Genomic DNA, 16,121 nt, shown 5'->3' with positions numbered 1-16,121 from the left:
TTATAGTTGACATACAATATTATGGTATATTAGTTTCAGGTATACAACCCCGTGATTAGACATTATATAGCTTACTAAATGATCATCCTGATAAGTCTTATACCCATCTGACATCATACGTAGTTATTAGAATATTATTGACTATATTCCCTGTGCTACTTCACACCCCCATTGCTATTGTATAACAACCAATTTGTCCTTCTTAATCTCTTCACCTTTTTCACCCATTCCCCCAACACCTCTCCCATCTGGCAATCCTCAGAATGTTCTCTGTATTTGAGTTTCTCTTTTCTTTTTCTTTCTTTTCTTTTTATTTATTTCTCTCTCTCTCTCTTTTTCTCTTTTTCTCTCCCTCCCTTTCTTATTAATTGAGTGAAAGCAGGGGAGGCAGAGAGACAGACTTGCTGGGCCCCCAGTGGGATCCACTTGGCAAGTCCCCTACTGGGAGATGCTCTGCCTGTGTGGGGCTGTTGCTCCATTGCTTGGCAACTGAGCTATTTATTAGTGCCTGAGGGTGAGGCCATGGGGAGTCATCCTCCGCACCTGGGGCATGTGCTAACCAATGTATCCATGGCTGTGGGAGAGGGGGAAGAGGGAGAGAGAGAAAGAGAAGTGAGAGGGGGTGGAATGGAGAAGTAAATGGTTGCTTCTTCTATGTGCCCTCACCGGGAATTGAACCTGGGACATCTACATGCCAGGCCAATGCTCTACCACTTAGCCAACTGGCCAGGGTGAGTCTGTTTCTGTTCTACTTGCTCTTTTATTTTATTTATTTATTTTTTGTTTAGATTCAATTGTTGGTAGATATATATTTATTACCATTTTGTTCATATTCTTTATCTTCTTTTTTTCTTCTTAAAGATGATCCTTTACCATTTTATGTACTACAGTGCTGGTTTGGTGATGATGATCTACTTTAGCTTTTCTTGTCTAGGAAGCTCTTTATATGACCTTTGATTCTAAATGATAGCTTTGCTGGGTAATCTTTGTTGTAGGACTTTGTTTTTTACTACTGAGTAACATTCCATTATACTTACATAATATACTTCCTTTATCCATTCATCTGTTGATGGACCTTTGGGTTATCTCCATGTTTTGGCTTTTGTAAATAGAGCTTCTATTACCATTTATGTACAAATATTTGTTTGAGTACCTGTTTCTAATTTTCTTGGGTACATATATGTAGGACTGGAATTGCTGGGTCATATGATAATTCTACATTTAACTTTTTGAGGATCTGTCAAAGTGTTTTTCCCAAAGTGGCTGCACCATTTTACATTTCTACCAGCAATATTTGAGGGTTCCAATGTCTCTATAACCTCACCAACACTTGTTAGGTTTTTTTTTCCTTTTTAACTGAGAGGAGGGGGATAGATAGACTCCTGCATGCACCTGAACCAGGATCCATCTGGCGACCCCCATATGGGGCTGATGCTCACAACCAAACTAGTTTTAGCAAATGAGGCAGAGCCCAGCCTCCAGGGCCGATACTCTTGAATCAATTGAGCCACGGCTGCAGGAGGGAAAGTGAGAGGGAGAAGGTGGTGAGGCAGCAGAGGAGATGCAGATGGTCACATCTCCTGTGTGCCCTGACTGGGAATTGAACCCAAAACTTCCACTCTCCAGGTTGACGCTCTGCCACTGAGCCAGCTGGCCAGGACTAGTTTTTTTTTCTAAATAAATATCCAACTGAGTGTCAAGTGTTTGTTACCTCACTGTGGTTTATTTCATTTGCATTAAATTAAGTACATCTTTCCATGTGCTTATTGACTTGTGTAATTCTTCTCAGGAGTACTGTCTCTTTAGATCCTTTGTTTATTTCTTCATTGGGTTGTCTTTTTTATTTAGTTGCAGGAGTTATTGACATGTTCTAGATCAGTGGTTTTTAACTACTGGTCCTCCAGAAATTTTATGCCCGTCTGTCAGTTGAAAATCACTGTTTGAGATACAAGTTCCTTATGAGATATATGATTTGCAAATATTTTCTTCCATTCTTTGAGTTGTTTTTCCACTTTTCATAATGTCCTTTGAAGCAGATGTTTTTAAATTTTGAAGCTCAGTATATCTTTTTTCTTTTGTTGCTTGTGTGTTTGGTGTTATATCTAAAGTCCTGAGGATTTATGTTTATGTTTTCTTCTAAATTTTATGGCTTTAACTTTAAGTTTAGGTACAAGTAAAAAAATAAGCTATAGTAAAAACATAAATACTTACCAATATTAACTCATTTAATCCTCACAACTGCTTGTGAGCTAGGTACTGTAATTATCTTTATTTTATACATGTGCACACTGAGGCATAATTAGTTGAAATAATTTGATCATGATCATGCTAAAGTAAATGATGGTCCCAGGATTTGAATATAGCCAATCTGGCCCTAGAGCAGTGGTCCCCAACCCCTGGGCTGTGGACTGGTACCGGTCCGTGGGCCATTTGGTACCGGTCAGCAGAGAAAGAATAAATAACTTACATTATTTCTATTTTATTTATATTTAAGTCTGAATGATGTTTTATTTTTAAAAAATGACCAGATTCCCTCTGTTACGTCCATCTAAGACTCACTCTTGATGCTTGTCTCGGTCACGTGATACATTTATCCATCCCACCCTAAAGGCCGGTCCGTGAAAATATTTTCTGACATTATACTGGTCCGTGGCCCAAAAAAGGTTGGGGACCACTGCTCTAGAGTATATGCTTTTAATGGCTACAAACAGCCTCTTTATTTTTTTTAAAGTAAGAGGACCCTACCAAGTTCCACCTGGTATTTTTAGCAGCTGAGTGCCTGGGGCTGCACTTGAACCAGTTGAGCCACTGGCCACTGGAGGGGAAGATAAAGAGAAGGGGGAGGAGTGGCAGATGGTCTCTTCTGTGTGCCCTGACCAGGAATTGAACCCAGGATGTCCATATGCCAGGCTGATGCTCTAACCACTGATCCACAGGCTTGGGCCAACTCTTTTTTTAAAGAAAGTATTTTATTTTTACCGTGTATAAGTCTTGTACATACTTTGTTGGACTTATCTTAGGTATGTTATTTTTTGTTTCAGTTGTAAACAGTGTTTTTTGAATTAAGTTTTCCAGTGATTGCTAATATATAAGAGTGAAATAGTCATCTAATGTTTTTATGTCTAGTAACCTTGCTGAACTCTTTTTAACTTATTTATCTGAGAGTCTCTTAACAATTTAAATTATTTTCTATATAGATAATTACATCTTTTTGACTGGAAGTTTTTTTTGTCCCTTTTATATCCATATACTTCTGTAAAGGACATCCAGTTCAGAGCTCAATAGTATCTTTTATTAACAGTGCTTTTAGCACTTCCCTTTAATTAATTAATTATTTGGCAGTAAAAATAGTATTTTATTCCATCCCCTCCCACCCACTCTCTCCCCTCAACCCCCAGCACACTTTTCCCCTCATTCTCACAGCAACATTACTATCAGAAAAACGTAAGTTTCTGGGGGCGGCATTTGGAGGGGTGTTTCGGGCAAAACAGTCAGGAATAGGTTATTCGCTTAGTCATCATCCCCCCCATCTTCAGGTTCTCGTTTTTGTTTCTGACCCCTTCTTCACCAAGATCTTCATCCTCCTCATCATTTATTTCCCCATTGTTAAAACCGTCTTCATCCTCCTCTTCCTCTCCACCCATATCTTTTTCTCCTCCTTCCTCCTCATCTTCATCCTCCTCGTCTTCCTCATCCTCATCTTCTACTACCTGAGCATCCTCATCATACTCTTCCTCATCCTCTTCCTCCTCATCATGATCCAGGTCCTCTACATAGCCCTCGGCATCTGAGTCAGGGGCCTCCTCCTTCGTCCTGATTGTAGCCATCGAGATATATAAATTGTAGGAGGAGCTTGAACACGTTTTCTCTGTATCTGTAGTGTTCAGGTTGATTACTTAACAATTGAAATGGTCTAAGCTTTTGAGGTTTTCTAACTTTTTTTAAAAATATTTTATTTATTTATTTATTTTTATAGAGCCAGAGAGTCAGAGAGAGGGATAGATAGGGACAGACAGACAAGAACAGAGAGAGATGAGAAGCATCAATCATTAGTTTTTTGTTGCGACACCTTAGTTGTTCATTGATTGCTTTCTCATATGTGCCTTGACTGTGGGGCTACAGCAGACTTGAGTAACTAACCCCTTGCTCAAGCCAGTGACCTTGGGTTCAAGCTGGTGAGCTTTGCTCAAACCAGATGAGCCCGTGCTTAAGCTGGTGACCTCTGGGTCTCGAACCTGGGTCCTCTGCATCCCAGTCTGATGCTCTATCCACTGCACCACCACCTGGTCAGGCAAGGTTTTCTAACTTTTTCAGTGGTTCTATTGTGCTGAGGTCTTTAATTTTTTTGCCACTTAAATTTAGGTGTGTGAAATTCAGACACTTTTCTGCCAATACTTTCAGGCCCCCTGAGATTTTCTTATTGCTTAGTTCAAACTTCTTAAGTTTGTTTAACTTTGGTAAATTTGTGACTGAGGTGAGGCTTACGTTGATGTACTTAAGAACTCCAGTTCTTTATGTTCATCTGTGCGGCATTTGATTTTGCTTCAGATTAGACTGACAGTTGTCCAGAACAAGCTTTTGCACCCTAGTGAAAGACTGGCCCCAGGGACACCAGGGTTCGAAGACTGTCATTCGGAAGGAACATGGACAAGGGGGGGTGTAAAGCCAGTAGCCAGGGCCAAAATCACAGCTGCCACCCGGCCCATGCAGGTTCGCATTGGATTCGGACAGTCGGTAAAGAAACAACGGAGCCAAGAACTGATGGGCTGTCATCTTTAATTCCAGCTTGCACCCGGTGGGCAAGTAAAAACACACACTGGGCTCCAAAACCCACTCACATTCAGTGCTCACAAAGCTACTGACTTATCCGAGTTTCCTAGAATCAAAGGTTTCTAGCCCACCAGACTTATTCACCTCAGTTCCCCATCTCCTTCCTTATCCCAGATACAAACTGGCATCTCACTCAGCACTCCACCATCTTGGCTGCTTCTCCTGGCCTACTCCATGTGGCCTCCCTCTGCTCTCCTCTCTAATGCTAATCCCAGGAACCAAGAGAGCAAGCTCTCGTTCTGCCCCCATTTTATAGTGTAGAAATCCAAACCTTTAATCCAATATACAAAACAGGGAAGTCTCTAATACAAAGTCATTTCTCTGAGGCATGATTGGATTGTACCGCCCTACATCAAAAAGGGTAGGAAAGGCTTAATCCCAAAACCAAGCCCCAGGCTACAAGGATTCTGCCTGCCTTTAGCCCACCCCAACACACATTAATATCACCTGCGCGATGGCCTCCTGGATGGCCTCCTCGTGGGCAGCGTCATCTTAAACAAAGTGAGCATAATACATTTTATCTGCCCAACAGGGGGCAACATTTCTCTTTTAAAGTATACCTTTCTCTCTAAGATTTAAGAGATACTTCATCCTAAGGAAATATAGCCTTTGTGTGAGTCAAAGTTTTGTCAAGTAACAATAATGTCCTCTGTCAGGTTAATAAAGGGGTTATTTACAAAGGTGTGGTTAGAGTTTAAGGCCACCAGCAAGAGATCCTGTTTTATCATCCCTGGGCCTATACTTTAGTGGGAGAGGGAGTGGTTACTAGAACTCAGAGAAGGTAAATTTATGAGAAGATAATGAACTGATAAGGAGGAGTAGTAATTACATAGAAGTAAATAACCTGATCTCAACTCTTCTACCTCCCCTCTTTTGCACCAGTAAGAGACCATGCCAATAGGGCTAGGGACCCCATTGATAGAGTTGATTCCAGTCAGCTCCTTGGTAGAAAATTGTGGAGTCAGTTGAAAGGGAAGAGGAAAGATTTGCAGCATCTTTCTATTTTCATTTTAGGAAACAGTTTAAAATATGAATAGGTAGTGAATATTTTTCAGCTACATTTTCTGTATCTATTGAAATGATCATGAGTTTTCTCCTTTGATCTGTTAATGTCATAAATGCCATAATAGGTATCTAATATTATATCACCTTTCATTTTTGTAATAAAACCTACTGGATATGTCTTTTATTTTTAATAGTATACATTATTGAATTTTGTTTGCTAGAGTTTTATTTTAGATTTTTTCTAGATACGCTCATAAATGAGATTGAACTATGTTGGGCAGATAAAATGTATTATGCTCACTTTGTTAGAGGCCGTTGCCCAGGTGATATTATTGTGTGTTGAGAATCGTTGTTGCCTGAGGCTTGGTTTTGGGATTAAGCCTTTCCCACCCTTTTTGCTGTGGGGCGGTACAATCCAATCTTGCCTCAGAGAAGTGACTTTGTATTAGAGACTTCCCTATTTTGTATATTGGATTAAGGGTTTGGATTTCTACACTATAAAATGGGGACTGAACGAGAGTTTGCTCTCTTGGTTCCTGAGATTAGCATGAGAGAGCAGAGGAGAGCAGAGAAAGGACACGTGGAGGAGGCCAGGAGAAGCAGCCAAGATGGTGGAGTGCTGAGTGAGATGCCAGTTTGTGTAGAATTTGTATTTGGGATAAGGAAGGAGATGGGGAACAGAGGTGAATAAGTCTGGTGAGCTAGAAACCTTTGATTCTAGGAAACTCAGATAAGTCAGTGGCTTTGTGAGCACTGAATGTGACTGGGTTTTGGAGCCCAGTGTGTATTTTTACTTGCCCACCGGGTGCAAGCTAGAATTAAAGATGACAGCCCATCTGCTTTTGGCTCCTTTGTTTCTTTACCGACTGTCTGAATCCAATGTGAACCTGCATGGGCCAGGGGGCTGCTTTGATAGTGGTTGCCCTGGCCGTGCCTTCTGGCTTTACAAACTATTATTTTCTTCACATATTGTCCTTGTCTGGTTTTGATAGAAAGTTTCTTTTAGCTTCATAAAATGAGTTGAGGAACATTTCTTATTGTTTTGTGGAAGAATTTGTACCACATAAGGATTTTGTTCCTTAAAGTCTTGATAGAACTTGATTATAAATTCATCAGAGCCTTTTGTCTGTTGCAGTTTCTCTTTCTTCCTTTCCATCCTTCTTCCTTTCCATTCTTTTGTTTGTTCTGGAAAGATACATTTTTAACCAGTGTTTAGTTTCTTTAATGTCTTGATTTTTTTATTTGTAATGTGATAGTAAAATGTGTAGATTAGAATTTTATATAAAATTGCCCTCTTGGTAAAGTTTTTCAGTGTATTTTTAAAAATCTCTGCTATATCTAGTTGTGACTCCCTTTTTATTTTTAATATTGTTTATTTACTGCTTCTTTTTTTCTCAGCTTGGTCACCAGCTTTCTTGCACTGTAGTGGTTGGGGAAAGGGGAAGGATGCCATGGTTTAAAATGTTCAGAATTTGGACTTTTATTTTCTTACTCTCTGTTTCATTATAGCTCTGTCCTCATCTATGCTGCAACCCTAAATTCAGACATCCTTTAAGTCAGCGGTTCTCAACCTGTGGGTCGCGACCCACAGGTTGAGAACCGCTGCTTTAAATCTTCAGTATGGACGGCTGTGAAACCCAAACAGGACTGCTTAGCTTAGCACTTCTGGTTTCCTTTCTTTATTAGAGGCTTGTGAATTTTCTTTTTTTTTTCCTTGGGAGTTCAGCTGTGCATTTAAAAAATATTTGTTATATTTTATCCTACATTTCTAGGTAGAAAGGTTTTTAGGTTATCTTCTCTGGCATGTTGTAGTAAATGCCAGTTCTACTACTGTAAAAAAATATTTAAAAAGAAGAGAAAGTTTACCTTTCAGCTCTTCCTGGTTCTTTTATCTTTTTTACTTATAACTATATCATGAACTTTTTTATAGATCAGTACACAGAGATATACTTATATCTTCCACCTTGTTACATCATCACTGTCATTGTGCTAGGAGCAGAGGAGTAATAAAGTACATTCTGCTCTTAAATACCTTGTCCTTGAAGTGACTACTGTCACTTCTGCTCACATTTTAACAGGGAAGGCTGGGAAATACAATGTGTCACATGGATAGTTGGTGAGTCTCGACACACCTGGGTTTATTTGTAGCGTTATGTTGTATGTGACTACTTGACATGAATGTGGTTTCACACATACAATGGAACTCTAATTCTAAAATTTCATAAGTATTTTACAGCAGTGAACTTTAATGGTTTTGGATAATTAGCTAGACCATAATTGAAAGAATTAAATGAAATATCTTACAAGTTGTTTTTTAAACAAAAATAATTTTCTCTCTTCTTCAAGGAAGAAAATTAATAATCTAGTTTCAGGTTATCTAGACATTTCTAGGATTTTTAGAATTATTATTGCTTGTAAATCAAGGAATTAAATGAGTGGTGATTAGACTTATATTGAGATAAAGGATATTTTTTAAAAGGTAAAATCACAGTGTGACCAGGTGGTTGCACAGTGGATAGAGCATCAACCTGGGACACTAAGGACCCAGGTTCAAAACCTCAAGGTCGCTGGCTTGCGTGCACTCACCAGCTTGAGGCGGAGTCACTGACTTGAGTATGGGAATCATAGACACCATCCCAAAGTCAAGGGGTTGAGCCCAAGGTCACTGGCTTGAGCAAGGGGTCACTGACTCAGCTGGAGCTCCCTGGTCAAGGCACATATGATAAGCAATCAATGAGCAACTGAAGTGCTGTAGCTACTACTTGATGCTTCTCATCTCTCTTTTTCTGTCTCTCTCTCTCACTAAAAAAAGAGAAAAGTAAAATCACAGTTTTCTTAGAGATATAAAATATGTGTTAAAGATTTTGTTTAAGCTCATTTAATGAGCAGGCAGATGTTAAAACTGGTTCAAAAGAAAAGTCAAAGAAACAAATTTATAATGGAATGAAGGGAATTTGATAAAAGTTTATGTATAGACACTAAACTTCCCTTCCGTGGGGGTAGGAGGGAAGTCCATTGAACCTTCTCTGGCCAGAATTTGTTTGCAAGTATATGGATGAAAATTATTTTGCATTTGCTAAGAGATATCTACAGCTTACTTTGTTGTAAATTACTAGTTCAAGGACAATGAAAGGCTTAAGATTAGATAATCAAGAAGAATGTGCTCTAAACAATACATAATTTTTCACTGAAAACATAGTACTCTTTTTTTTTTTTGGCTTATACGAGATTTACCTCCAATTGAAACTCATGCCAGATAAATTAGCAACAGTATTATGTTGTTTGAGAACTGTGTAGAGCAATTATAAAGAATTATAAGAAACTAACATGCAAGTTATATTTCTGTTTCAGGTTAATGCTGCTGATTGTACTGACGGTGTTCTTTTACAGCTACGAAAATATTTGCCAAAATATTACGGCATCTGGTCACCTCCCACTGCACCAAATGGTAATTTTTTCTGGAAAATTCATCTTTTAGTTTTAATTCAGTGGCTTTTTAAAGGGTTTATATGAAAGTAAGCCTACTATTATAAAAATAGAATACACATGTGTTTATCTTTCTAATCATTCTCTACTTCCTTAAAGAAAACTTAATACTTTTGTTCTTCATAACCAGTTTCTTAAATAGCATATGTAAATTAATGATCAGTTTGTTATAATTGAATGAAAATAAGTTCATTAGTTCTTATAAATATACAGATATTCTTTTTTCCTAATTTATGGACAGTGCTCTTTTTTTGCATTTTGAATAGGAAAAAACATCAGAAGTACTATATATTCTTAGCGTAACTTCCCTGCCTCCTATCATACTCCTTCATTCTCCACCTCTGGCCTTTAAATTGCAGTATTTTTTTTAAAAAAAACCCAGTAAATTTCATATTCAAGGATAAATTAGTCTATATAAACAGCACAGCATTTCTTTCTCTTAGTATTAATTAATACTTGTTTTGGGCCTTTTATTGAGCAGACAGAATTTAAACAGTTTAACTGTAATTAAAGAAGGTTCATGAATGGGGTAAAGAGTTTCAGATTTGACTAAGTTTAAGAATAACCCATTGGGGTCTGGCCAGTTGGCTCAATGGTAGAGCGTTGGTCTGGAGTGTCCCAGGTTTGATTCCTGGCCAGGGCACACAGGAGAAGCGCCCATCTGCTTCTCCACCCATCCCCCTCTACTTTCTCTCTATCTCTCTCTTCCCCTCCTGCAGCCAAGGCTCCACTGGAGCAAAGTTGGCATAGGCTCTGAGGATGGCTCTGTGGCCTCCGCCTCAGGTGCTAGAATGGCTCTGGTTGCAACAAAGCAATGACCCAGATAGGTAGAGCATTGCCTCCTGGTGGGCATGCCCAGTGGATCCCAGTTGGGTGCATGTGGGATTCTGTCTCTCTGCCTTCCTGCTTTGGAAAGGGAGAATTTTTTCCTGAATAAATGCTGTGGATGTAAAAATAAATAAATAAAAGAATAACCCATTGGCTTGATAACTGCAAATTAATATGTTCAATGGCTAGTCATTTTGATTATGCAGAGTTATGTGGAGTTCAGAAGCTATAAGCTTTTTAAATATACATAGTACTTAAACCACATTTGAGAACAAGAAAGAAGGGGCCTCCAGTTTAAGCTTATTCTTTTCCTTAGTTCTTTTTATTTTTTAATTGATTAATTGGGATGACATTGGTTAATAAAAGTATACAGGTTTCAGGTGTACAATGCTATATAATACAGCATCTGTATATTGTATTGTTTGTTCACCATCCCAAGTCAAGTTTCCTTCACCATTTTATCCTCCCTGTGCACTCATCTACCTCCCCCACTCCCACTTCCTTCGGATAATCACCACACCGTTGTCTGTGAGGGTTTTTTTTAAACTTAATCCCTTCACCTTTATCACCCAGTACCCCCTTCCCTCCCCTCTGACAGCTATCAATCTGTTTTCTGTATCTGTGACTCTATTTCTATTTTTTTGTAAGTTTATTTTGTGTTTTATATAGTGAGATCATATGGTATTTGTCCTTCTCTGATTGGCTAATTTCACTTAGCATAATACTGTGCAGGTCTATACATGCTTTTGCAAAAGGTAAGATTTCCTTCTGTTTTACAACTAAGTACTATTCCATTTTGTAAACATGCCACAGCTTTTTTATCCACTCATCTACTGATTGGCACTTGGGCTGCTGCTTCCAGATCTTGGTTATTATAAATAACACTGCAATGACTATCGGGGTGCATATATATTTTTGAATTAGTGTTTGGGTTTCTTAGGATATATTCTTAGAAGTGGACTTGCTGGGTTATAAAACAGTTCCATTTTTAATTTTTTGAGGAAATGGCATACTGTTTTCTATAGTGGCTACACCAGTCTGATTTCACACCAACAGTGCATAATGGTTCCCTTTTCTCTACACCAGTGGTTCTCAAAGTGCGCCAGGGCACACTGGTGAGCCTTAGAAAATTACTAGGTGTACCCTATGGTATTCCAGAGAAATATATGCCTGTTGGGGACCAAAAAACCAACAGGTTTTTGGAGTTTAGTTTTTTGGGAGACAGAGGTGTGGGGCATTGGCTATAAGCTGACAGTCTGTCCAACCCCCCACCTTACTTGCCTGATTAGGTTGCAAAAGGCTGTTAAGCTGTGGTGCTGAATTGTTTGCACTACCCCTCATGTTCCCCAGAAAGACTAGAGGCAAGTTTCTTCTATCCTTTGTTTGGTGTAAAGTTAAGATGATATGCATGGTGGGGGTTTTCTGCACTTGGTAAAATTCTTGGGTTGCCTTGGAAATGTGATCAGAGACCATTGGTTTGCTAATGGCCTCACTTTGCCTTATAAATAAAGGAAGATGCGGTTTTGGTTTTGGGGCATGCTTTGTTCTTGCCAGCAGCAATTACAGAGCCCTCCTGACCCAGTATTTTCTTAATTCTGCACCGTTCCCACTGGGGACCTGGAATTATTAGCTGAGCTGGGTCATGGCATTTGTCCAGATATAAAAATATAGTTACTCTATTATACCATTTCATTACGAAAATACCACTCTTTGTTAACACATCGTTATTATATTTACTATTAACACATCATTATTATTTATGTTTTTCATAAACTCAGGAATGAAAAAACTTAATACATTTGCGCCAGGTCCTGCTGAATATACTAAATCTTACTGAGAATGTATCTATATATATATAAAGATAACTTTTTTGTTGTTTTTTTATTTTTAACCCCTCTTTTTTATGATTCTAAAAAACATAATTCAAAAAAGTAATATAAAAATGTTTTTATGTCAGATAAATTTAATTTTGTCGTATTTATTTTGTTTAATTACCATAAAAGCACGCTTGAACTTTATATTTTTTTCTTTAATATTTGACTTAATTACTATAACATATTTCTCAGAAATTTGTATATAGTGCACCTGAAATTATTTGTAGGATTTTAAATGCGCCCTGACTTCAAAAAGTTTGAGAACCACTGCTCTACACAATTGTTAACATTTGTTATTTGTTGATTTATTGATGATAGTCATTCTGACAGGTATGAGGTGATATCTTATTGTGGTTTTGTTTTGCATTTCTCTGATGATTAGTGTCATTGTTCATCTTTTCATATGTCTGTTGGCCATCTGTTTGTCCTCTTTAAAAAAATGTCTGTTCAGGTCCTTTGTTGCCCATTTTTTAATTAGATTTTTTTTTTTTTTTTTTTTTTTTTTGCATTTTTCTGAAGCTGGAAACAGGGAGAGACAGTCAGACAGACTCCCACATGCGCCCGACCGGGATCCACCCGGCACGCCCACCATGGGGCGATGCTCTGCCCACCAGGGGGCGATGCTCTGCCCATCCTGGGCGTCGCCATGTTGCGACCAGAGCCACTCTAGCGCCTGAGGCAGAGGCCACAGAGCCAACCCCAGCGCCTGGGCCATCTTTGCTCCAGTGGAGCCTTGGCTGCGGGAGGGGAAGAGAGAGACAGAGAGGAAGGCGCCGCGGAGGGGTGGAGAAGCAAATGGGCGCTTCTCCTGTGTGCCCTGGCCGGGAATCGAACCTGGTTCCTCCGCACGCTAGGCCGACGCTCTACTGCTGAGCCAACCGGCCAGGGCCAGATTTTTTTTATTTTTGATGTTTAGTTGTAGGAATTCTTTACTAATTTTGAATATGAACCCCTTATCAGATTTATCATTGGCAAATATGTTCTCCCATGCAGTGGGTTGTCTTTTCATTTTACTGCCTACGTTTTCTTCTAGGAATTTTATGGTTTCAAGTTTAATATTTAAGTCTTTAATCTATTTTGAGTTTATTCTTGTATATGGTGTAAGAAAGTGGTCTAGTTTCTTTTTTTTTTTTTGCATTTATCTGTCCAGTTATCTCAACACCATTTATTGAGTAGACTATCTCATTGTGTGTTCTTGCCTCCTTTGTTAAATATTAATTGACCATAAAGGCATGGGTTTATTTCTGGGTTCTCTATTCTGTTCCATTGATCTATACAGGTATTTCTGTTTTTATGCCACTACCAAAGCTGTTTTGATTCCTATGGTGTTGTAGTATAATTTGATAACAGGTAGTGATTCCTCAGACTTTTATTTTTTCTCAAGATTGCTGTGGATGTTCGTATTTTTTGTGGTTCTATATACATTTTTGGAATATTTGTCCTGGTTAGTGAAATACATCATTGGTATCTTGACAGGAATTGTAATGAATCTATAGATTGCTTTGGGTACTGTGGACAGTTTAATGATGTTAATTCTTCCTAACCATGAACATTGTATATGCTTCTACTTTTTGTATGTTCTTCTTTTCTTTCTTCAGTGTCCTGTAGTTTCCCTAGTACAGGTCTTTTATATCCTTGGTTAAATTTATTCTTAGGTATTTTACTTATTTATTTTTTGATGCAATTGTAAATATTGTTTTCTTAGTTCCCTTTCTGATAGTTTATTATTGGTGTATAGAAATGCAGCTGGTTTCTGGATATTTATTTTTTATCCTGCCACTTTAGTGAATTCATATATAAATTCTAGTAGTTTTTTGGTGTAACCTATAGAGTTCTCTATGTACAGTATCATGTCGTCTGCAAATAATAACTGTCTTACTTCTTCCTTACTAATTTGGATGCCTTTTATTTCTTTTTCCTGTCTGATTGCTGTGGCTGGGACTTCCAGTACTATGTTGAATAAGAGTGATGAAAGCGGACATCCCTGCCTTGTTTGTTCCCAATCTTAAGGGAAATGCTTATAGTTTTTGCTCACTGAATATAATGTTGGCTGTTGGTTTGTCATATATGGCCTTTATTATTAACATATCTCAATATGTTCCTTATATTTCCACTTTGTTGAGAGTTTTGATCATAAATGGGTGCTGGATTTTATCAAATGCTTTTTCTGCATCTACTGATATTATTATGTGATTTTTATCCTTCATTTTGTTTATGTGGTATATTTATTGATGTGCAGATATTGTACCAAACTTGCATCCCCAGAATAAATCCCAGTTGATCATGGTGTATGATCTATTTAATGTATTGCTGGATCTGGTTGGCTAATATATACTAACAGTTTTATTAAAAATCACATTTTGTAGTCTAGGATTACTAGCACATGATTTAAAAATCAAGGACTTGCTAGCAATCAACAATCTTTTTGGTCTTCAATACTAATTTTTTTTTTTCTTTACAGAGACAGAGAGAGAGTCAGAAAGAGAGAGATACAGGGACAGGCAGACAGGAACGGAAGGATAAGAAGCATCAATCATTAGTTTTTCTTTGCACATTGTGACACCTTAGTTGTTCATTGATTGCTTTCTCATATGTGCCTTGACTGCGGGCCTTCAGCAGACCAAGTAACCCCTTGATTGAGCCAGCGACCTTGAGCCCAAGCTGGTGAGCTTTTGCTCAAACCAGATGATCCCGCGCTCAAGCTGGTGACATCGGGGTCTCGAACCCGGGTCCTCTGCATCCCAGTCCGATGCTCTATCCACTGTGCCATCGCCTGGTCAGGCTTCAATACTAATTTTGAAGTTGAAGTACTTGGCTTCTAACTTACTTATTTCCAAATTTTGTGAACATAACTATTCATTAACCTGTTTTGAGATCCACTTTTTTTATAAATTAAAAATAATACATAGCATTGTGAAAATGCAGATTATGTTATGTGAGAATGCTTTTGCAAACTCTAATGCTCTTATTTGAATATAATGGGAAATACTGGTGCTACTGAGATGAGAAGAAAAGGTAAAGAAAATGATAGGAAAAAATGGAAATATAAGGGGGTTTCCTGCCTGGCCTTTTCTTGTTTTTGGGAGGTGTAGACATGAAGATGATAGTCAATGCCTAGTACACTTTCTTTTTTTTTTTTTTTTTTTTTTTTTATTTTTCTGAAGCTGGAAACAGGGAGAGACAGACAGACTCCCGCATGCGCCTGACCAGGATCCACCCGGCACGCCCACCATGGGGCGACGCTCTGCCCACCAGGGGGTGATGCTCTGCCCATCCTGGGCGTCGCCATGTTGCGACCAGAGCCACTCTAGCGCCTGAGGCAGAGGCCACAGAGCCATCCCCAGTGCCCGGGCCATCTTTGCTCCAGTGGAGCCTTGGCTGCGGGAGGGGAAGAGAGAGACAGAGAGGAAAGTGCGGCGGAGGGGTGGAGAAGCAAATGGGCGCTTCTCCTGTGTGCCCTGGCCGGGAATCGAACCCGGGTCCTCCGCACGCTAGGCCGACGCTCTACCGCTGAGCCAACCGGCCAGGGCCACTTTCTAAATATGGTGGGAAGAGCTTGATGAAACTTGGTGCCCATATTCCCATAATTTATGTAATCAATGATGCTCATTAATGAGATCTAAATAAGTCTTCATTCAATTTCCAGCATGTCCTCTCCCTTGACTTTTCTCTAAAGGAACTAGTTATGTTATCTTTACTGTGTAGTTATTTGTAGTTCTTTCTATTTTTTCCACAATATTTAAAATTTTTACATTTTTCTTCTTTTGATACTAGAACTTACTAGTTTCTTAGAGTGTTAGGACTGTATTTTAACAGAACATTTGCTATAGGAATATTTTATGCTTAATATATTATAAAACAATTTAAGTACTATACAAGGTGGGGCAAATGTAGGTTTACAGTTCTGAGTAAACGAAAGAATTTTTGTATTATTTGTTAATTACTGTATTATTTTCATGTGGACAACTGCAAACCTACATTTGCCCCACCCTGTATTTAATTTATATGTACATATACTGTAATATACATACATAAATACACATACATGTATATGTGTGTATATGTATATGTATACATATATATATATATATATACTTT

General features: G+C 38.5%; 1 protein-coding gene and 1 pseudogene across 2 annotated transcripts in view; one reads left to right on the top strand and one right to left on the bottom strand.

Annotated features, from left to right (window-relative positions):
* The window catches only part of IPMK (inositol polyphosphate multikinase), a 67,570-nt gene that overhangs the window by 14,781 nt on the left and 36,668 nt on the right, over positions 1 to 16,121 (top strand). For both annotated transcript variants that reach the window (XM_066242231.1, XM_066242230.1), the window contains exon 3: positions 9,187 to 9,283. In XM_066242231.1, coding sequence (XP_066098328.1) covers positions 9,187 to 9,283 — 97 coding nt within the window. The remainder of the gene's footprint in view (positions 1 to 9,186; positions 9,284 to 16,121) is intronic.
* LOC136313155 (acidic leucine-rich nuclear phosphoprotein 32 family member A pseudogene) lies at positions 3,511 to 4,632 on the bottom strand (annotated as a pseudogene).

This window comes from Saccopteryx bilineata, chromosome 9, assembly GCF_036850765.1.
Source record: "Saccopteryx bilineata isolate mSacBil1 chromosome 9, mSacBil1_pri_phased_curated, whole genome shotgun sequence".
In the NCBI taxonomy this organism is placed as follows: domain Eukaryota; kingdom Metazoa; phylum Chordata; class Mammalia; order Chiroptera; family Emballonuridae; genus Saccopteryx; species Saccopteryx bilineata.
The sequence above is the reverse complement of the archived record's forward strand: the minus strand, read 5'-3'. Positions and strand labels throughout refer to the sequence as shown.